At 51.3% G+C, this 23,543-nt stretch overlaps 1 protein-coding gene across 1 annotated transcript in view; it reads left to right on the top strand.

Annotated features, from left to right (window-relative positions):
* UNC5C (unc-5 netrin receptor C) overlaps positions 1-19,286 on the top strand; it is a 387,108-nt gene extending 367,822 nt beyond the window's left edge. Inside the window, exons 13-16 of the mRNA XM_056106641.1 lie at positions 5,507-5,656; positions 8,887-9,051; positions 18,290-18,468; positions 19,121-19,286. Coding sequence (XP_055962616.1) covers positions 5,507-5,656; positions 8,887-9,051; positions 18,290-18,468; positions 19,121-19,286 — 660 coding nt within the window. The remainder of the gene's footprint in view (positions 1-5,506; positions 5,657-8,886; positions 9,052-18,289; positions 18,469-19,120) is intronic.
* The last annotated feature ends 4,257 nt before the right edge of the window (positions 19,287-23,543 follow it).

Genomic DNA, 23,543 nt, shown 5'->3' with positions numbered 1-23,543 from the left:
TGAGATGCGTTTCTTGCAGGCAGCAGAAAGTTGGGTTCAATTTTCTAATCCATCCTGCCACTCTATGTCTTTTAATTGGTGCGTTTAGCCCATTGACATTGAGAGAGATTATTGTTATGGGATTTTGTCTCATTGTTATGTTAAAATTGGGTGTATTTGAGGGGCCTTTCTTGCCTTAAAGTAGCCCATTTAGTTGTTCTTGTAACCATGGTTTTGAGTCTATGAAGTTCCTGAGCTGTTGTTTGTCTGTGAAACTGTGTGTTGTTCCTTCTATTATGAATGAGAGTCTTGCTGGGAAAAGTATTTTGGGGGAGGCATTTATTTCATTGAGTTTTTTTACTATGTCCCACCACTGTTTTCGGGCCATGAGGGTTTCATCAGAAAAATCAGCTGTGAATTTTAAGGATGCTCCTTTGTAAGAGATTTCTTTCTTCGATCTTGCTGCTTTCAGAATTTTGTCTCTGTCTAAGGTTTTGGTCATTTTGATCAGAATGTGTCTTGGGGTATTTTTATTCGGATTTCTTCTAGCTGGTACCCTTCGGGCCTCCTGAATGTGGTCACAAGTTTTCTTCAGCTCTGGAAATGTTGTAGCAATGATGTCTTTGACAGTTTCTTCTTCATCGAGGTTTTCTTCCTGTCCCTCTGGGACTCCAATAATTCTTATGTTACCCCTCTTGGCTTCATCACGATCTTCTCTTGCCATCTGTTCCCGAATTGTGAGTCTCTTTTCCATTTTCTGCTCTTTTCGGGAGAGTCTCTGAACTTCATCTTCGAGCTCACTGATTCTGTTCTCAGCCGCTGTTACTCTGCTGCTGAGGCCTTCCACTGAGCTTTTCAATTCTCCTACGAGATTTTTCAGGTCTGACATTTCTGATTGCATTTTCCTCATTTCTGCCTTTAGATCCTCTTGTCTTCTATTGGCATTGCTTTCCATTGTTTCTTTTAATTCCCTAAGCATCCTAAGTAGCTCCCTCCTGAATTCCTTGTCAGAGAGGTTGTCTAACACTACAGTACTGTTGGTGTCATCTGGGCTAGACTCTTCAATATGAATGTTTGGTGGGCTTTTGCGTTGCTTTACCATTGTGAGAGGTGTGGTTTAGTCCTTCACGTTCAGTGTTACTATTCTGCTTGATATGCAGTGTGAGTTAAGATAGGCTTATGAGTTATTGGCAACTGTATTTCTAGTGGCTGAGCTAAAATAGAGAAGTTTCCATCTAAGAAGTTAGCTTATGGTTCCTATGGCATATGTAGTGGGAAAATATTTCGCGGCCACGTCAGCAGCCGCGGCTCCGGAAAGAGTCCCTGGCACTGGGCGAGGAGTTGGGAACGTCTCCTGTTTGGAATTGGAGCCGTTCAGCTTTGTTGCCCAGAACTGGGCCTCCGTGCCCGTCCCACGCAGCTCAGGGGTTGAAAACCGGCTGTCTCGGGGCTGTTTCTAGCTGCGCGTGCCCAGAGAGGAACCCAGGCCCTTGGGGGCGGGCTGTACCTGTTGGAATTGGAGCCGTTCAGCTTTGTTGCCCAGAGCTGGGCCTCTGCGCCCGTCCCACGCAGATCAGGGGTTGAAAACCGGCTGTCTCGGGGCTGTTTCTAGCTGCGCGTGCCCAGAGAGGAACCCAGGCCCTTGGGGGCGGGCTGTACCTGTTGGAATTGGAGCCGTTCAGCTTTGTTGCCCAGAGCTGGGCCTCTGTGCCCGTCCCACGCGGCTCAGGGGTTGAAAACCGGCTGTCTCGGGGCTGTTTCTAGCTGCGCGTGCCCAGAGAGGAACCCAGGCCCTTGGGGGCGGGCTGTACCTGTTGGAATTGGAGCCGTTCAGCTTTGTTGCCCAGAGCTGGGCCTCTGCGCCCGTCCCACGCGGCTCAGGGGTTGAAAACCGGCTGTCTCGGGGCTGTTTCTAGCTGCGCGTGCCCAGAGAGGAACCCAGGCCCTTGGGGGCGGGCTGTACCTGTTGGAATTGGAGCCGTTCAGCTTTGTTGCCCAGAGCTGGGCCTCTGTGCCCGTCCCACGCCGAAACGGCATGTTTTAATTGTTTATTGATTTTTATTTCTTTTTCCTAGGAGTCGTTTTATTGAATGACTAGAAAGATCTTTAATTTGCAGGTTGGTTATTGTTTCTTTTATTCTGTTTCCTTGAAGTTGAGCATTGTGAGCGTGATGATATCGGTTGCCGCTTCTCAGAGGACAGCTTCGTGTCAGGCTGGCTAAGATTCTCTTGCTGAACCCCTTACTCAGGCTGGTCTCTCCCAGGGCCACGGCAAAAGGCTGCTGGATTCAGCCGACTCCAAGACCAAGTCACACTCCTCAACGGAAATAAGGAGATATATCCCGGGAACAACAGTGACAACAAAGATGACTCTAATTCTCGTGTTTGTCTGAGATCATACTTAACTTGATGTCGATGTTGTAATACTTCATCAATGATATATTCACATGGATACATTATTTGCCGAGACACACACACAGTTTTCATACTTAGGTTTTGACTGAATGAGATCGATGATGAGGTGTGCTCTGAGCTGCAAGCAGGTGCTTCTCACCAGTGGAGGCCAGGGAAACCCAGCTCTCCCAGTCTGCGGCAGTTTCATCTTTCTCCTGGTTAGTGAAGAGGCAGAGTTTAAGAATAGGAGCAGGTTGTGTTTGACTCGCACCAGAGTTGTTAAGGGACACTCGGAACATCCCCTGCTAAGAGCTGAAGAGGTCAGAGAGATAGATAGTATAGTGGGCGGGACAGTCGCCTCACTCAGTGACCCCGGTTCCATCCCCAGCACCAGCAGGAGGACCCCAGATCACAGAGCCAGGCGTAAGCTCTGAGTACCACCAGGTATGGCCCAAACACACACACACACACACACACACACACACACACACACACGCACACATATACACACACACAAATAAAATGAAATGAAAAGAACTGAGGTTAATCCTGTCTCTTTCCCAAGAAACCAAGAGAAAACTCTCCACGGTGTATTTTGAAGACACCCAAAGGTCTGCCTCCAGCAGACAGTACATGACGTGGACTTTTTCCTTTGACTTCAAGGTCCTTAAGCATCAGTGTTCTTCTCCGATGACCCCCCTCGCTGCCGAGGAAACGGATAATGTCCCGTCCTCTGGGATTCACTGTTGCTTATAGGAGCGGGCTATACATCGTTGGGTACCATTACCTCCCAGATCACAATGCATCTTCTTCTAGACATCCCAGGGAGATAATTTGGACATAATGAAGATCTATAGTAATCAGATAATTACTATCGATTGCTCTTTAGACATCTTGATGAGGTAATTAGGGTGTCCTGGAAAGAAGCTAGAACTGATTGATTGGCATGACTGTAATCTCCAAGATTTCTAATTATGTTTTTTTTCCTTCTAATGGCTTATAAACAAACATCGTTTTAGCTTTAGAATTTGTCAGGTGCCAGGTTCACTGGGAACATCAGCTTTCTCTCGTATGCTAACGAGACGTGAGCATGATCAACAGACGCTCATTACGCTTCCCACTGAAGCAGAAGAGACAGCAATTAACCCGCATTCTTCCGATCCGCGTCTTTCCACATGGCCAGACTCTGGTGGAGGGACAGCGTGTGAAGTGTGGGGGGCGGGTGTCTGTGGGGCACAGGGCTGGGTGCGGCGAGCCCGGGGGCCTCCCAGGACCCTCTGGGACCTTGAGTGGCAGGCATGCCATGCCACAGCATATGCGTCCCAGCAGCCAACTGGCTGGTGGCTGGCTGGGAGCTCAGGCCCGGGTCCCAGGTGGCAGCATTCCTGTCACTCAGCATCGATGCTCTCGGCAGCTGGACCAGGACAGCCTCTCGTCACTGAACTCTTGCCATATCTAATTAAACACTAATTAGAGGTGTCGTTACTGGAGTCCACGTTCAACATTGCCCCGATATGTCCCCGACCACGTGGGTTTCTGAAGCACTTTGCACTGTGAGAATGGTGACCTCACTCAGCGATGACGGTTGCAATGAGCTGTTTATGCCTTACCTGGGGCAGGGGAGCCGGGATGCATGAGGGTGCAGGGGCTGCACTCCTGCTGGAAAAGGGATATATCACCAATGGGAACCACCCCGATCCCTGCAGTACCCCTTCTGCTCTGCCCCTCTGTGCTTGGGACCCGTCAGATGCACTGTGGGTGCCGGTGTCACCAAATGGTTTGCTTCCCACCAGATTCTCAGCAGACAAGGGGATATGCAGCTAGGAAGACCCGTCGTGGCCCTCGATAACCTGCCTTGTTATGTTTGGGTCATTGCAGCCCTAGCAAAGCTGCTTCATTAAGTCACGTTCGGTGGCTTGAGGAATGGGGGAATATATAGAATTTGTCTTGGTGTTAAATCTCTATATACACAACGCATTTGTTGGTCCCTTACGGTACTTGAGAAATGAAGCGTTCTCTTACGTATTGCAGTGGTAGTTGTGGGGACTGCATCTCCCAGGGTTCGGGGGCAGGTGGTGCCAAAGCAAACCCAGAGCATCAACCTTAGCCACTTGCATGGCCTGAAGGTGTTATTTTAAAAAATAATTGGAAGTGCCCTTTAGTCCGGTGTTTGGTGTGGAAAAACCTTCCTAGCCAGGATCAGCATTTTTCTTCAGATAGGGCAGATACTGATCAAAGTTTGACTATTGTCACAATCAGAGTCATGCAATGGTTCTTGTGGGTAAATGATTAAGTAGAATTTTAATTAGCTTAATTCTGTAAAACAAATTGCAAAGGATTGTTTTATGTTGGTCGGGAGTGATAACACAGTGGTAGGGCATTTGCCTTGCACGCAGCCAACATGGCTGATGCCAGTTCGATTCCTCCGCCCCTCTCAGAGAGCCTGGCAAGCTACGGAGAGTATCTCACCTGGATGGCAAAGCCTGGCAAGCTCCCCGTGTCGTGTTTGATATGCCAAACACAGTAACAATTGTCACCATGGAGATGTTACTGGGCCCGCTCAAGCAAATCGATGAACAACGGGAGGACAGTGGACAGTGACAGTGTTTTATGTTTGAAAAATAATTGTTTGTTATTGACTGGTTTTACTAAATCCAAAATATGAGTTTGTTTTGTAAATATTTTTCACTGTCCTAAAAATTAACTGAAAATATGCATATGTTTCTGTATAATTCTACCTATTTTTCTTTCATTCGAGAGTCCTTCCCATGTGAAGTTCTGATTGTTCCTTCCCTGAACATGATTAGATATTCTACTTGGGATGGGGAGATAGTGCAGTGAATAAGGCACTTGCCTTGCATATAGTCGACCCAAGTTCAATCCTCAGATATCCCCGGAGTGACCTCTGAGCACAGAGCCAGGAGTAAACCCTGAGCACCAAAATCAAAACCCAAAATATAAAGCAAAAATATAAAGCTGTTCCGGTGTCCTGTTGGGAGTGTAGCCTGTGTGGATTTGTTGCACGGTCAGGAAGACTCAGCGTCACACAAGTTCAGGGTGTCCCTGGGCGTCACACGAGCATCGCACCGTCCACTCCCTGATCTGGCCATTCTGTTTTTCAAATGTCTCGTAGGAAGTTCTGCAGCTGGAGAGGCAGATGGGCGGGCAGCTCCTGGAGGAACCAAAGGCTCTTCACTTCAAAGGCAGTGCCCACAACCTGCGCCTGTCCATCCACGACCTCGCCCACTCCCACTGGAAGAGCAAGCTGCTCGCCAAGTACCAGGTAAGGGCCCGCTCGCGACTCGGGACAGCCAGGGCAGAAGAGCCAAAAAGTGTCGGCACACGGGACCTTCCCTTCCTAGAATCAGTCCTACCTGAGTTCTTCCAAAGTAGCTGGAGGAATGCCTTTTTCTTCTTGGCATTCCAGAAAGGAAAGAAATTATATGGTTGTTGAGTTGTTTTTAGAAAATAAGATACCCAAGCCCATCGTCTTGATTCATTTTCAGAGTTAATGTTGACTCCACTGACAAAAAAGAGCCAAGACAGCCAGACACCCGGTCCTAGAAAAGCATCACTGCATATTGCTCTAACATTCCACCCGCCTCAGGCTTGTTGAGGGTGCCTTTACACCGGAAATGTCCCGGGAACTCCAGTTGGGGAACTAAAGTAAAGAGAAATACGGGCGGGATGAATGAGCAGCGTAGCTGCACTCCTGCTCCCTGATCTGACACAAGTGCCCGGGAGGAGGTAGAGGACTTGCAGGGGTGTCCAGGCTCCGTCAGCCAGCCCTGTTCCTGCGGCCACTGTGATATTACACACGCAGGCCCGCTCAGAACAGCTGGGACCCTGGTCCTCACCTGTGTAGATGCTGTGCCCACCCCCCCACCCCCACTGCTCCCGGCTGGCTGTGATTTCTGACTTGGAGAACCTGCTGGAGGCAGACAGGGGAGACCCCTCCCCCCCCCCCCCCGAATCTGGGCTCATGCTCACTGCCCAAACCTTACAGACAACACACAGGCAAGAAAATTCCGAATTTGCAAGGGGTCTGACTCAGCCAGCACTTCACTGAGAGATCAGGGTTTGACTTTATCACTTCTTTTCTTTTCTTTCCTCCCTTTTTCCTACTTTGCAACTGCCAGAAAAGCTCACAATCTTCCCTTTTCGTAAGAGTTTCTTTAAGGGACTGGAGCAATAGCACAGCGGGTAGAGTGTTTGCCCTTCATGTGGCCGACCTGGGTTCGATTCCCAGCAGCCCATATGGTCCCCCGAGCCCCGCCAGGAGTAATTCCTGAGTGCAGAGCCAGGAGTAACCCCTGAGCGTCGCCGGGTGTGACCCAAAAAGAAAAAATAAATAAGAATCTCTTTAATACAATATTAAATGGGAATATAATAATGCAGTCTAGCATTAATTTAGTCTAAGTCTTGATAAACTCTGACCAACTCACGCACTGTGGTTTGTCTCATCCAACTGCAGCAGAGGGTGTGATTCACTTGCTTTCTATTTCACTGGTGAGGAAACTGAGGAACAGGTTAACACCAGGCTAAATAACTTGCCACAGTCACCAACTAACCCAGGGGAGGGAGGATATTATCTTTCTTGCTGAATTTTTTTTGCTTTTTGGGCCACACCCAGCGGTGCTCAGGGGTTACTCCTGGCTCATGCACTCAGGAATTACTCCTGGCGGTGCTCAGGGGACCCTATGGGATGCTGGGAATCGAACCCGGGTCAGCTGTGTGCAAGGCAAACATCTACCTGCTGTGTTATCTATTGCTCCAGCCCCAATCCTGCTGAATTTTCTATACTACCAGCTTCTACTGTTTATTTTCTAATTTTATTGAGACACTGTGACTTACAGAGTCACTCCTAGTTGAGTTCAAGTACGTGGTGTTCCAGCCCCATCCCGGTTAGTCTCCCTGCACCAGTGTCCGGGGGTCCTTCCCGGCCCAGCCTCCCCTACAAGGCGCATCTTGAAGTTTGGTTGCTGTAGTTGGGTCTCCTGCTTGCAGGTTCACACAAACAGATGTCCAGCATCTTCACTGCCAGTGTGTCCCAGATGGTCCCTGACCGTTCCCTCCCTTCCATGTCTTCTGGGCCCCCCTCACAGCCCCTGCTCTGATGTGCTGGAAAGACTCTCGGGTCACTCTCAGGGCGACCCGGGCATGTTCTTACCCTTTTTCAAGCATGGTACAGCCTCAGCTTGTTCCCTTCTCTGTCCTGTTGGCTGGCACCTAGTCTCATGCTGTCGTCCTCCCCACTTTTTTTAAAAATAATGTAGAAGTACTGCTATTTGTTCAGCCATTGATTAAGCTGATTGAATTGGGCATGAACTCCACATTACTTTTTTTAATTTTATTGTATCACTGTGAGATAGGGTTACAAAGCTTCCGTGTTCGGGATTCAGCCGTATAATGATGGAACACCCATCCCTCCATCAGTGCACGTTTTCCACCCCCGATGTCCCAAGTATCAACCCCCCTCACATACATACACATCACAGTCCTTACCCTGCCTCTGTGGCAGACAACTTCCCCAATATTCTCTCTCTAATACAGGGCATCATGTTTTTCTCAAATTTTCCCACCACCATTCAAGCCTGTCTGCCAGAGGCAGACACTAGATAATATGTTTTCCATTGCTCATTTTGAATTTCATGAGAAGTCGTGAAGCTGCGAAGTAAATGTACATTTCTAGATTGTAAGTGGTTGGGTTCCAGAGACACCTCTGTACGGCACTAATCCCTTTTGGGATTCAATTGGGCGTCTCTGGGCCAGGGCTATTGGTGAGCTAAGATGGCACCCGGAGGCTAATTGTGGGCATGACAGCCAGTCTTCTGGGCGGGCGGGGACCCAGGGAGGGACAGCCCAGGTCCTCTGCTGCCATGCGGCCTAGAGTTTCAGTCCAGAAATCCACATACCTGGGCCTTGCTTGTGGACACTCTTGGTCTTTGGGATTCCATCTGGAGTGCAGCCCCCTTTGTGATGGTCTCCTAGACCCCCGTGGACCATGGTGCGGGCCTCGAGGCGGGTACACATGCCCGCTCAGGAGACGCCACTGGGGCCTCTGGCTCTCTGCATCAGCTGACCCGGCATGCAGTGTGCAGGCTGAGCTCCGGCATCCTGCGTGTGTGTGGAAGGGGCCTGTGTGCCGGCCTTTAGACTCTCCCCTTCCCTCCACAAGGGCACCGCGGGGATTCCTTTTAATGAGCAAGGCCTGCAGTGCTGGGTTTTATCTGAGAAACATTCTAAACTTTCAGACTCCGTTGCAAGGCCCGTTTTGGTAAATGAGAGACGAGTGGCGGGTTGGTTCGGCCGATGGTTCTGGCCTTGAATGCCCGCTCGGCCGCTCCCCCTGAGGGTGTGGCTGTGGTCTGCCCGGCTTGGTCTCAGCGTGTTCCTAGCAGGGGTGGCGGGGTGGCGGAGGGTGCCAGGACTGTGCAAAGGATGGAGAGAGGAGGGTGAGGCTGGGTGCTCGGACGGTCCTCACTCTTGGCGTCTCTCCTCCCCTCCCCGCAGGAGATCCCCTTCTCGCATGTGTGGGGCGGCTCCCCACGGCTCCGCCACTGCACCTTCACCCTGGAGAGGCTCAGCCGGAGCACCGTGGAGCTGGTCTGCAAGCTCTGTGTGCGGCAGGTGGAAGGCGAAGGGCAGATCTTCCAGCTGAACTGCACCGTGTCCGAGGTGAGGCGTCCTGTGTCTCCAGGACGAGGCCGGGGACGAGGGTCGGGTCACTGGCGTTCCCGGGGATGGTTCTCAGTCGCTTTCCCTGACTCCCACTGGTCTATAGACTGTGCTTCCAATGAACACAGGGGGCTAAATACAGACAAAATGGAGCAGAGAATTCTTCCTGAAAAGGAAGACTTGTTATCCTAAAAGCATAATTTCAGAGGCTGGAGTGATAGCACAGCGGGTAGGGCATTTACCTTGCACGTGGTCAACCCGGGTTCAATATTTGGCATCCCATATGGTCCCCCGAGCCCCACCAGGAGTAATTCCTGAGTGTATGAGCCAGGAGTAACCCCTGAGCATCACTGGATGTGACCCAGAAAGAAAAAAAAATACATGATTTCATTTAAAAAAATTCTAAACTGGGCTGGCTAAACAGTGCAGCGGATAAGGCACTTGCTTTGCATGCAGCTGACGTTGGTTCAATGCCTGGCCCACGCAGGGTCCCTCAGGGCCCCCCCAGGAGGGATCCCTGAGCACAGAGTGGGAGCAAGCCCTGAGCACAGCCGGGTGCTGCCCCAGAGCAAGAGCAAACAAGAAATCTAAACCGACCCCACTTATTTTCAAAATAAGAATCAATCCATGTATCGCCCTATGCAGAGGATTCTATGACATACTGTAGCTTACTCCCACTTCAAGGTCTTCATGTAAAAGCATCGTCCTGAATAAAGAGGGTGCTACTGAATGTGAAAATTGGAGGTCATTTTGTTTTTCTTCTTTTTCTTTAATCTCTTTTTTTAATTTTATAAGTTAGTTCACAATATTTGACTACATTTAATATTCAAACTCCAATCCCACCATGATGACACCTCCCCACCACCAATTCGGAATGTTTCCATCCCAAGCCCCAATCCCTGTCCCAAAACACAGCTGAAAGAATAGCGATAGCACAGCGGTAGGGTGTTTGCCTTGCACGCAGCCAACATGGCCCACCCGAGTTCGATTCCTCCACCCCTCTCGGAGAGCCCGGCAAGCTACCGGGAGTATCTCGCCTGCATGGCAGAGCCTGGCAAGCTCCCCCTGACGTATTCGATATGCCAAACACAGTAACAACAAAGTCTCCAATGGAGACGTCACTGGGCCCGCTCAAGGAAATCGATGAACAACGGGAGGACAGTGACAGTGATTGTCTGTTATGAAGAACTGCTGAACATGCTTACAAAAAAAGTGTTCATAGAGGAAACAGTGTGAAGATGGTTCTATTTTGGCAGGAGCCATTAAGACATTCTATAGGATATCACTGACATGTTGTTAAAGTTTGGGTGATGTGAGCTTTGATATATATATATATATGTATATATATAAATATATATATGAAAATAGGTATATATGCATACATATATATATTTCCCTCTACGATTTGTTGCCTACTGTCTGAACCCCATCCAATGTGGTGTGGTAATTATGGAGAATGAGTAGGGAGTGTCTTATGATGTGTCCAGGAATATGTTCACTCATCTGTGAGGCTTGTCCCGAGCTTGTGGGGAGCATTGAAGTGGTTGGGTAGTGGAGGTTGGCTGCTGGGTCCCTTGGGGCAGGGAGGGCTCTCATTTGCCCCCCTCTGGGGTGCCCCGAGTGAAACAGCCTGGCACGGAGTCCAGTGGCATGGGCATGGGGGCCTCATGTTATGCTCCCTTCCGGGAGAAGCAGCTGTATGATTTGGATGGTGGCCGATGACCCAGTTTGTTTTTTTCTTAGTAAGTGGACGGCTCGTGTTCCAGCTTTGGGATGCAGTTCCAAGTGGAAGGACTTAGAAGGGCACATGGCGAAAAGGCCTCTCCGCGCTGGCCGTGCAAAGCCCTGTCCTCTGGGTGACTGTGCCTCATCTGCCCTGGTGCGGCTGAGCGGGGCAGGACAGGAGCCGTGTCTCTCCCAGCCTCTCACTCTCTCTTGAAAGCAGAGATCTCTTGGTCTCCTCTGCTCCTCTGCATCACTCTCCGGACATCAGACAGTTGCTCTTTCCTGGGGCTGAAAAGACGTGCCCGGACAGAAGTCAGCTCCAGGGACAACCCCCTGCCCCAGCCTTTGACCTTCCTGTGAGACACAGTTCACTCACTCCAACCGGGCAGGGTTCTGTGTCCATTGCAGAAACAACGGTGGTCGCAGCTGATTACAACTTGCCCATGCACCAAGAGGGGGTGCACGTCCCCTGCTCTGTCACTGAGACCCCAGAGCTGGGTGCGGGGCGGGGGGTGGATGGTGGGAAGTCGCCTTCACAGTGGAGAAACAAGGGAGGTGAGTGAGCTCAGTGGTCAGCTGCATCTGCAGGCCAGAACAGGCTGCTTCCTCCCTCCCCAAAGCCTGCCCAGGTGCGGTCAGCCTCTCATCCGGGGCTGTCAGAAGATGTTTGGCTCAGAAGCGACGTTCGTCACAGAGCCCGGTGACATTCAGAAGGCAGGAGCTCCGAGTCCGGGTGCCATGGCAACGCCGGCGGGAGGCACCCTATCTCTGGGCATGCCATACCTCTCCCGCAGGCTCCCAGGGTGCTTTCACTCTCGGCCCAGCAGGGCTGCAAAGTTCAATAACCACCCAGCTCCCGGGACAACAAAGGCCAGGGAGTCTGGGGAGGGGCGAGGGGCCCGAGCCTGCCTTTGATGCCGGCTTCCCCAGCGATGAAAGGCGGCTCAGATGCAGCCATGAATAACGCAGCCTGCACGGTTCAGCCGCTGGGAGGAGAGCCTGGCCGCCGTGGAGGGCGTCTTTGCTGTGCTAGCCTGTAGGACCCTGGCTTCTCTGGTCTGGGAGCCACACCCTGCAGTGCTCAAGGCTGACTCCTGGCTCTGTGCTCAGGGATCACTCCTGGAAGGGCTCAGGGGACCCCGGGGGGTTGCAGGGGACTGAACCCAGGTTGGCCGTGTGCGAGACAAGTGCTGCCTGCTGGACCAGCACTCCAGCCTCCACTGCTTTGAACTGATGTTTAATCTTTTCATTGCCTGAGAGGCTGCGCGTCCTCGAGCATGTAGCCCCAATGCCACGGCCCTTTTCCGCTTCCTGGCAGAGGTGGGGGGACAGCGTGGTCAGGCAGACCACAACCTGGGCACCCAGGGGGCCGTGTGTCCCTTCCTCTGGGCCATGGGGCACCACCCATGTTCTCTGAGTGTTGGGTGTTCCGTGGGGGTGGGAGTGCAGGTGCCCTGACCCACCAGGTCTCTGGGGAGCTCGGAGTCTCTCTGGGCCCCCGTTCCCAGCAGGGGTTGGAGAAGGGAGCCCCGGGGTCACCCAGTGAAGGGAAGAGCCTGTTTGTGAGTCTGCCTTGGGTGGGGCCGCGGCTGCAGGCAGAAACAAGGTCTCAGGCCGATGGCTGGAGGGCCACCCCACGCCCCCTGCAGCCTCTGCTGCCCCATGCTGGGCTTGCCTGGGCTCTCTACCCCTCATGGGCACCTGCCCCCAGGAGCTGCCGCACTGGACCTCTGTGCAGCCGGCAAAGCTGACCCTTCTTCTCCAGATTGTTCTCTCACCAGAGAGCCTATCACCAGCACCGCTGAGGAAGGCACATGTCTGGGGGAGTGAGAGGAGTCTGGGCATGGATGAACGTCATGTGTAAATCATGCCTCAGGACTTTTTCCTCACTTTTATTTCTAAAGGGTCTGAGGGGATTGATAATGGGAACTCTCGCTCCCTGCCACCATGCAAAAACTAGAGAGAGGAGAAAGGGAGGTTAGAATTCTCGCCAGGGCTCCCTCTGAGCTCCGACTGCTGACAGAGATGCCCCAGAAGCCAGCTCTCTGGGGACACGGCAGCAGCACGCCGCGCCTGACAATCTCTTGCCTCCATTTTCCCCAACTCCCCAGTCGATCTAAGAAATGTCTATGTGTGGCACGTTGTGAGAATCGAACGTCTGCTCTGAACACAATGTGCCCCCGCCCCAGCCCCTCCAGCTACGGTGTTCCAGGCTCTGAGGTGACCTTCAGAGCAGAAATGTTTACAAACCTGGACAGCTAGGCAAGATAGATAACTACAGCAGCCCAACAAGTCCAGGTTAGCCCCAGAAAGGACCCTTGAGTATTCCTCTCTTCGTTGCTTCATCGCCTCTGAGCCAAATTTCGGAAAAGGCAGAACTTTAAGGAGGCAGTTATAGCTCTCTGTTTCAATCATCAATTTCCAGGTTATTATTATTATTCTTTTTCTTACCGTTGCTAGAAACCTCTTAGATATGAAAATGCACACAGGCCCTTGGTGCATCCACGAGAATAGGAATCGTGTCCTGCTTCCTGTCTCAGTGCGAGCCAGGTTTCTCTCTCCATCTTCTGTAACCGTAGGGAAATCTAAAGTTTTAAGTCCCTTTAGGCACAGTCAGAATGTAGGAGCTGAAAGTGGCTCTCCCATTGGGCCTGGTGAAGTGAGCTGTCGTGCACAGCGACTGTCAGATTATCGTTGAGGAATCATATGATCGTGTGATCACAGAGGTAATCATAGCATCAAAGCCAGATGGTCCCAATATCATAAAAAAATTTTGGAATAAGCATCTATGTAATAACAGTACAACTTAGAATTTTATTTTTTATTTTATTTTATTTTGCTTGTTAGGTCACACCCAGCGATGTTCAGGGGTTATTCCTGGCTCTGCACTCAGGAATTACTCCTGGCAGTGCTTGGGGGACCCTAAGGGATGCTGGGAATCGAACCCAGGTCAGGCGTGTGCAAGGCAAATGCCCTACCCGCTGTGCTATCGCTCTGGCCCCTAATTTAGAATTGTAGATGACACAGGCCACAAGAACCTTTTCCATCTGCCTCCAAAGCCACTGCCGGCCACCAGGTTAAGAGAGACAGAGAGTGAGTTCTTGTGCCATGCACGTAACTGGCCACCCCAGGAAACAGTGGGCAGAGCCCTGTGGCTTTATACTCATCTCCCATGGGGGCCCATGGGTACGCACTAGCTCCCCTCTGCGAGGGAAGTCCTTCTCTCTCATTTCAGCAGATCCAGACTAGATCATGCCCAGGTGCAGGGCACATGTGGTGCCAACAGCAGGTTTCTGAGGTGGGCAAAATGCAAAGTTCTCACCTCTGAGAGATCAGGTGGCCAGAGATACAGGAGAACGAAGGTGTGTCTCTGTGTTCTTCCACAGTTCCTGGGTTCTTTAATATTTTCAAAAGAGAAAATGTCAAGTAATTAAGATGCTCAAAGTTAGGAGATAGAAAAGTTTATTGGAAAGTTGAAGAGAAAGTAACTCCGCACACAGGCAGGAATTGGGTGTAAGACTTAAATTAAACATGACTTGTCTTGTGGGATTTCATAGCAACCCTGGGTCTCTGCCAGGGGTCCTACAGAGTGGTCTGGCTAGTTCAGGCCTTTTGGGTTCTTTGTTTCAGGGATTTCCCTTAGGTGTTGCCCATTATCTCAGTCTCCCAGGGGCCAAGGCTCTGGGGCAGAATTCACAATCTTGGGAACTAGATAATTCCTTCCCCGGGAAGAGCCCAAAGTTCTCCAGGAGTGTTTTTGAAGTGTGGAAAGGACACAGCTAGGATGGAGCTGCCTGTGGCAGCTGTCCAGGGAAAGGCTCTTTTGCAAGGTCGCACAGATAGAATCTGCAGACAGAGGACAGAAGTGCAGATGGTGAGCCTGAGGGGTGCGGGATCACGCCCCCACGCTCTGCTCCCAGCACACGCCTGGACACCAGTGAGGGGTCGGCCCCTGGGGACGGTGGGAATCACATGTGCGTCCTGAAGAACACCAGCAGAAACAGCGAGGGGCCCACTGTGTGGACGTCTGGGTCTTGGTGTGACTCTGCCCGCCCCGTGTAGGTATGGCCGGGGAGGGCCCGGCTCCGGGAAGGGGGGGGGGGCTAGCTCTGCCATTCCCAGCTGGGCTGCTCGTGCCTGAGACCCTCAGCAACACACTTTGTGCAAGTGCCTTTCGGGTCGGATTCGGAATGAGGCCTCTGTGGTCAGAGGTGCATTGGACTTCTTAAAAAAAGAGACTGTGGAGAGAAAAAACATTGACACAGGGTTCCAGGAAGCCTGGTCTGGTGCCAGGGTTGGATCCAGGGAGGGTATCACAGTGGTCAGGAACACAGGTCTGAGGGTCAGCACTCCAAAGGGCAGACTCTGTTCAGTCCCCGCCCCTGCGCCAGTCCCTGGGAGATGGGCCCGCTCGCAGGTATGGCTGCTTGAGTGCCCACCCATGACTGTCACCCTACAGCAGAGCAGGAAGGGCCTCTGCGTTGGCAGAGGTGCTGGACGTGGAAGCCAAGGCTCATTTCTCCTCACCTGTGCACACGGATCGCTTGATAACCAAAGCGTTGGCCACTCGGACTCAAAGCCATTCAAACAACGGGATGGGCCTTTGGGCCACCCCAGGCCAACCCCTGCTTAAGTCTACACCCCAAGGTCAGAAATCACCTGTTCTCCATGTGCCGTCCGATGGGCAGTGTCCTCTGAGAAACTACCGGGCATGCAGGATTCCTCTGGGCTTCACACTATTTTCCCCACACTTTTCGTTGTTAAATTTTAGCTTCCCTTGACCTTGGACTTTTGAACTTTGTGACCTTGGACTCTGGACTCAACAGGACCTTGAAGCAGAGATGCTCTGCCTGCTTCCCCCAGTCTCTGGTGACCCAGAGGTCACATCCATAAGCCACACCCTGATGGTGCCAGATAATCTCATCAGCCTCCCTCCAGAACTCAGAGCTGCTCCTCCCAGAAGGGAGCATAAAATGAGGCCCCCATAACCATGCCACAGACTCCGTGCCAGGTTGTTTTCACTCGGGGCACTCCCGAGGGGGTCAGGTGAGAGCCCTCCATGCCCCAAGGGACCCAGTCCCGGGAGCCAACCTCCACTACTCAACCACGCTCCAGGCCACTTTCCAGATGCATTATAAGATACTTCCTACCCATTTTCCATAACTACCACACCATGTTTGATGGGGTTCAGACAGTAGGCAACAAAACATAGAGAGAAATATATATATATATGCCTCTTGGAATGCCCAGCAAGCTACCAAGAGTATCCCACCCACACAGGCAGAGCCTGGCAAGCTCCCCATGGCATATACGATATGCTAAGACCGGTAACTATAACAGGTCTCATTCCCCTGACCCTGAAAGAGCCTCCAATATAGCAGCCTTGGGAAAGACGAGTAAGGAGAGGCTGTTAAAATCTCAGGGCTGGGATGAATGGAGACACTATTGGCGCCGGCTGGAGTAAATCGACCAACAACGGGATGGCAGTGACAGTGGCAGTGACAGCTTCCCTTGACACCTGATATGAACACTGTGGTTTACAGAGTTGCTCATGATGATTTTTTACAGGCGTTCAATACACCAACACAAATCCCACCACCATGACCTCCAATTTTCCCAGCGCCCCTCAAGTCTGCCCTCAAAGCAGGCCCTCAGTAGTTTATTTTATATTGCTTGTTATGACTTGGAAGGCAGCTATGCTAGCCACTATACCACCAACGCTAGCACAGCAGTAGGGCGTTTTCCTTACAAGTGGCCAACATGGCCTACCCGAGTTCGATTCTTCCGCCCCTCTCAGAGAGCCTGGCAAGCTACCGAGAGTATCTTGCCCGCAGGGCAAGCTACCCGTGATGTATTCGATATGCCAAACACAGTAACAAGTCTCATGATGGAGACGTTACTGGGCCCGCTCGAGCAAATCGATGAACAACGGGGTGACCGTGACCGTGACCGTGACCATTATGACTTTCAAAAATAATGGTCAAAAAAGGTTTCTTCAGACGTTAGTGAAGATTGTTGTTTCTCCCCAAGGAGCCCTTAAGTCCTTGTAAGAGATCAAGGACTTGTAAGGGGCCAAGGCTCTGGGGCAGAATTCACAATCTTGGGAACTAGATAATTCCTTCCCCGGGAAGAGCCCAAAGTTCTCCAGGAGTGTTTTTGAAGTGTGGAAAGGACACAGCTAGGATGGAGCTGCCTGTGGCAGCTGTCCAGGGAAAGGCTCTTTTGCAAGGTCGCACAGATAGAATCTGCAGACAGAGGACAGAAGTGCAGATGGTGAGCCTGAGGGGTGCGGGATCACGCCCCCACGCTCATCCAAGTCCTGGTATGTGTGGGAGCTCACACAAGGGACCCCTATAATCCATGGACCAAGTCAGTCAAGTTGTATTAATTCTGCAATCACAGCCACCACCACAGAGCAGGAAATTCTAACGGCTCTTGAGTGCTGCCTAGCCCAGCGGGGCCTAAGCATGGACAGCCTGGCCGGACACAACCCGGCTGACCTGGCCTAGCCACAGGGCCTCTTGCTCTCACTCATGTAGCTGTGAGGAGACCCTGAGAAATGGTGTAAGGACCTCTAAGACTTGCACTCAGTAGGATGACAGAGGTTTTAGAATGGCTGAGAGTCTTTGTGGCTAGTTTACTGCCCGGAAGCTAATGACATACACCCTGCAGGCAGCTGCTTTTTAAGAAAGAGCGGGGATACTTAAAGTGCATTAACTAGGTTTTCTTTCATTGCTTTAATAGTTCCCAGGTAACATTTGCTTTGGCTTCTTCAGTCAGCAGAAGTGATCGGGAAATGATCATAGAGTTTCTCCTGCAGATAAATTTCAGATTTTTGCATGTGTGCTGCTTTATGAGCTGAAACTATTTTCAGAGCCAATTTATGGCTTTCTCTACTAAAATTAGATACGAAACGCAGCACGCAACCACACTCGGTGATGCCGGTAGCAGCTTGCCCTACGGCAAGACACTGGCTCACCATTTTCTCTAGAACAACAGGGCGTCCCTTTGATGTTATTAAGAGAAGACTCCGTTTCAGTCTTTCAAGGCAAAACCCAGCACCTCCGGCCCATGTTAGAATGTTTTCTCAGGCCAGGCCTTCTCCCCGGGGTCAGGCAGTTGCTAGAAGCTCTGTAGGGCCAGTCTGTTGGCTCAGATCTGTCTCTTCACCCCCAAAGAACGGGCCTTTGGAACATTTCTCTGACCCTAGGGAGCATCTTCCCTCTCACCAGGAGAGTCCCACTAGAACAGCTGGTATTGAGTTACGCGAAATACCTGCCTGATTCAGTCCTCACCCAAACGCAAGAACCCGAGGCCACGCAGGAGGCAGCTGGAGAGGCAAAGCCTTGCTCCAAGCGGGGCTCCAGGCAGGGAATCACGGCTTTCTGCCAGAGGAGGAGAGTGAGGACACGCATCCCTTCTCGGCACTCAAAGCAGGCACTGTGCGCGCTGGCGTGGCCGGGCTCTGTTGTCCTCAGGAATAACGCTGCTCTGTCCCCACGTCCCCCAACAGGAGCCTACTGGCATGAACCTGCCTCTGCTGGACCCAGCAGACACCGTCACCACCATGACGGGGCCCAGAGCCTTCAGCATCCCGCCCCCCATCCGGCAGAAGCTCTGCAGCAGCCTGGACGCCCCCCAGACCCGGGGGCACGACTGGAGGATGCTGGCTCACAAGCTCAGCCTGGACAGGTGGGTGTGGCCGGGCCAAGGCGGAGAGGGGAGGTGACCTTCTCCTGTCCGACGCTTGCTTACTCTTCTCCGCGGGCGTGTGGTAAGAGGCTCCTTCTCGCCAGGAGCTGGCCAGGATGTGGCGAGCGCTTCTCCACAGTCAGGAGTATCAGGTTCGGTGACACGACGCTCAATTTCCCTAAGTAGTCTAATCACTCCCTAACGTGATTATTGTTCCTCACCTCTTGTTGAGCAAACCTAATGCTCTGTGGATAATGAACACGCTAATAAATTCGACATCGATATGAAGTCCTGGAGACCTGCAGAGCCCCCTCTGTAAGCGTGCTGCCATCACGAGCCCACCCCAAACGGCCTGCCATGTCAGAGAGGACGGACAACACCCTTGCACTTCCTGGGCAGGGTGAGGGACGTCTCTGAAGCGCTCTCCCTCCGAGTTGAGGTTAAAGAGTTAAACATGGCATGTCCTGTTTGAGCTGACCTAATGAAGTGGAGGCTAGTCCTCCAGCATGCTCCTCAAAGACACAGTTTGTCCCGGGGAGGGGAACAGGAGACCTGAGAAAGAGATGAGAGCCACGAACATTCAGTGAACACCGAAGGGGAACCCGGTCCTTAGAGCACTCCACTGAGCACCTCTTCCCGTTCTCCCTTACAGGTACTTGAATTACTTTGCCACCAAATCGAGCCCGACCGGTGTGATCCTGGATCTCTGGGAAGCCCAGAATTTCCCTGATGGAAACCTGAGCACGCTGGCAGCCGTCCTGGAAGACATGGGGAGACATGAGGCAATCGCATCGCTCGGGGCAGAAGGGCAGTACTGAGCCCACTGTCAGGGAAGGACGGAGGGGAGCACAGAGGGAGTCTGTGTTGGTCCAGGGACCACCGCGGAGAAGGAAATCCAGACGAGACCCATGAGCTTCAAGCGAGACCGCAGCCGGAGGGAGCAGGAACACACCTACGAGTCCGTGCCCACGTTTCCGACAGCATCCCAGGCGTTGAGAACCAATGTGTAAATTTGTACCTTGAATTTAGAAGTCAACCGAATGTTCTTCTTAGTAGGGCTGTATGCTGTGTGGTACAGGATCTTACAGTTTCCTAGGAAACGCGTTTTATTGCTATCCAGATCTATGGATAAACTTTCTTAACAAACCCAGTTTCTACAAACGTTGTTTACATCCAATTGGACAGGGAGACCGGCACCATCCGGGGCTGGTTCTGTTTTTTTGTTTAAATCATTTGAAGTTGAAGCTGTGGATGGTATATTGTGTCTCTTTCAGATGAGTCATTTATAGAGAAATCACAGACTTTTGCTACAAACCCCGAGCGTCCAGTTTCTCAGACCGTCCCTCCTCCAGTGTTCTGCTTCTAGAAGCTGTGAGAAGCAGCGTTGCGTTTTTGTATCAGGGAAGTGGAGAATCCATGCGGGAAGGAGCAGTCAGGCTCCGTGTCCGCCGAGGCGTCTGCCTGGTGCCCTCTGGGGAGAGAGGGACAGCATTGCAGGGAGACAGGTTTTTGTTGGGCCACACAACAGGCGTTCCTTCACAAAGTGTGTGTTTGTAACATGCAACTTGAAGCGGTATTTTAAAACAGGTATTATTGTTACCATTGTTAGGGAGTATCTACAGGTATCCTCGTACAGGGATTTTTTTTTAAACTTCTGTTTTTTTAGCAGCAGTATTAGTATTGAGCGGTCGGGTAGGCGGCCCCACCTCCTGGACAGTGTGGAACTGGCTACCGATTTCAGTCAGCAGCCTCTGAACTTTCTCCCGTCACTCCACCTTGAACGGGAGCAAACATCCCCTGACTTCCCTTGGTGCGTCGCTGTTCTTTTAGCTGGCTCAGGCAGGGCCTGGCGCCCAAGTCTTACAATGAGAAGTACTGTCCATAAGAGGCCACTTGTGCCCTGGTCATGTGGCTAATACCGAGTGCCCTCAAACTTCGTCTACCTTAGAAGCAGTGTGGTTGCAGGCATGAGCTCTGTATTGGAGATAAGGACACCTTTTCTCGTGCTGGCCAGTGGTTTTCTAGCTGAGCTACCATGGGGGAAATATCCATGTCACTGAATCTCAGTTTCCTCATTTGTAGCATTAGGAGCTGGTTAGTTTGGCTCTTCTTAGAGTTTCTAAAGGTGGGACTTACGCACTTCCGCTGAGATGCTCCTGATTCGTACACCAGGTGAAGACCACATGAACTGTGAGCTGGTCTCTGCCAGCTCGTCTTTTGCCCAGGCTACAGTATGCCTTTGAAACCGTCCCACCTTGGAAGAAGCCCACCTGACCCTGTCGCATGTGCATTATGCTTTAAGTCTTGTTTCTGTGTCCTTGCATCCTGCTGTTGGCTGAGAGATGGCTCACCCACTTTCCTACTCTCTCTGGTGGCCGCCTGCCTTCCTGTATAGTTGCGAATCCTTTCCAAGTATTGTCTTGGTCAAAAAGTTTTCTAATTAGAAAAAATTTAACCTGAAATAGAGTTAGTCCACAGACTACATCGTGTAAAGTATGGTTCTCCCTGGGGCCATTGTGGTATTCGCTTGGGCCGTGACAGGCTTTGTTTTGTTGCAGAGACTCAAAATATTCAGCAACCCAGTCTAGGAACAATCACGAAGAACAAGCATCCACGTGTATGAATCAGAATATTCAAAATGTGGTTGTGGTGTAATGCTTCTGGGGCTAATGACACCCAAGTTACTGAATGGATCTGAAATAGAAATCGTTTAGTCTGGGGCTGGAGTGATAGTACAGTGGGTGGGCATTTGCCATGCACGAGGCTGAGTCAGGTTCGAACGCCAGCATCCTGTATCGTCCCCTGAGCCTTGCCAGGAGTAATTCCTGAGCAACAGAGCCGGAATTAGCTCCTGAGCACTGCCAGGTATGATCTGAAAACAAAGAGGGGAAGGAAGGAAGGAAGGAAGGAAGGAAGGAAGGAAGGAAGGAAGGAAGGAAGGAAGGAGTCATAGAATCATTTCATCTATTTTCTCTCTTCATCAATTATATTGGTAACCTCTTGACACCCCCAGCCCCCTCTGGTCATCACTGAGGAGCAGTGGACGTTGCTACAGCTTCTTCCCTTCATGCTCAGTATCTTGCCTTCTGCTTTTAGTGTCAGTTCTGTTATCCGCCCCTCTCAGGCTACCCCCTGGACAGTAGATAAGAATGAGATGTCTCAGTCATAAGCAATTACAGTGGACAATATTTGTGCCAGTGAATATTTGATCAAAAGACAGTAAATTTGGACTCTCCATAAGTTTCTAAGTAGTACTGTAGCTCTGTCCTCCCTTGTTCATCCATTTGCTTGAGCAGGCACCAGTAACATCTCCATTGTGAGACTTGTTGTTACTGTTTTTGGCATATCGAATACTCCACGGGGAGCTTGCCAGGCTCTGTAGTGCAGGCAGGATACTCTCAGTAGCTTGTTGGGCTCTCTGAGAGGGGCAGAGGAATCGAACCTGGGTCAGCCACATGCAGGGCAAACACTCTACCTGCTGTGCTATCGCTCCAGCCCAAGTTTCTAAGTAGATGTAAAAATTAAAAAGGCAGAGAAGGAGGAACAGGGGATATTGACCATTGTTGCCTCTTGAATGGCGTCTTAAATTTGCTTGTCATCACTGGTCTGAGGACGCTGTCATCTCTGGGAAATCAGTAACTGGAAATCTTAAGGATGCTCCAAGGAACAGTTCATGTCTTATGAAGAGCAGAAGGAAGTAAATATGTCCCCATGCAGATAGGCGGGTTCCGAACTCCCTGAGTTGTCCACACAGGAACCTGGGTTAGAACGTGAACCATATTCTAAGCCATGGGGGCCTCTGGGGTTCACTGAAGATGCTCAGTTCCTTGGTTCAGCTTCCAAGGCCCAGAAAGGAGCCATTGTTTCCTGTGAGGGGCTCGCCCTGGTACAACTCTCTGTCCCATTCCCTGCAAGTGAACGCACATATGCTCAGCCGGAGGAGCTTGGGCTGTCTCGTGGAAGCTGTAAGCTCAACACCACAGTTATGCCAAGGTTCTAGCTGCAGTTCTGACCGCCTTCCTTTCGGCAGTCGAGTCAGAGCTACCGGCTCACTCCAGGGCTTGGAAGGCCCAGCTGACGCTTCCCACGCGGCCTCAGCGCTGCCTTCCTACAGATGTGCCCCATGTGAGGAGAGGGACCCTCTCACTTGTGTGTGGGGCCATCTAGTGGCGGCAGCACAGCCCTCCCCGAGCTCAAAGAGCCCCTGGAAGGGGTTTGGCTGAGGATTGAGTGAATCCCGGGTAGAATCAGCACAAGTTTTATGACGCAGCTGTGCGGGCCATCTCACTTCCTCTAATACATAGTTTTGCTATGCTCACGTTTCAGTTACTTGGTCCGTGACTCAAAGTTCCCATCTCATTCTGAGCATCACCTGCCACCAAGAAGACAGGACTCAAGGGGTTCTTGGTCATAGAAATAGGTTAAAATCTATACAGAAGAGTTTTGGAGGAGTTGTCAACCTTCACACACTTTCCACTGGGGCTTTTAGGTGTTTTTAATCTCCTGACTTTTAGTTCTCTATTTTTGGAGATGTGAGAAATAGTCATATTCGCTTAGAAGGAAATGCTTTATACACACAGAAGATGACAGACAGAGAACCTGAAAACGGTGGTTGTTGATCAAGAAACATGAATCGTCCCCTTTTTGGTTTGGAACATTGGCAATGGCTCCTTTCATCCTTCATTTCTTTTTACCACACTCCTTTCGCTTAAGAGATTTAGAAGGAACAAGCGTTGAGTCGTTGACTGGGTCCCTCTAATGTCGGCCGCAGTCCGGGAGGTCACTAGCTGTCCTGTTCTCACCAACAGCGTAAACCCACAGAGATACCCACTGCCACTCCACTGCAAACTCGCCGCCCTCACGGAAACCAAAGGCAGGACGATGCTTTGGGTGAGGCATAAACCATCTGCAAAGGGTCGGTGAGGTTCTGATATGCTGCTACGGACCCGTTCTTCAGGGAGAAACCAGAGGGAGGAGTGTGGGTCCTAGGGAGCATGCCATAGGTCATCTTGGCCTCCCCTCTGAGTCAGCTGCTGTGAAGGTGAGCGCTTAGACGGTGGCCTCAAGGCTTTCAG

This window comes from Sorex fumeus, unplaced genomic scaffold (assembly GCF_029834395.1).
Source record: "Sorex fumeus unplaced genomic scaffold, SorFum_2.1 ptg000136l, whole genome shotgun sequence".
Lineage (NCBI taxonomy): Eukaryota > Metazoa > Chordata > Mammalia > Eulipotyphla > Soricidae > Sorex > Sorex fumeus.
Note: the sequence above shows the minus strand (reverse complement) of the source record. Positions and strands in the feature narration are given on the sequence as shown.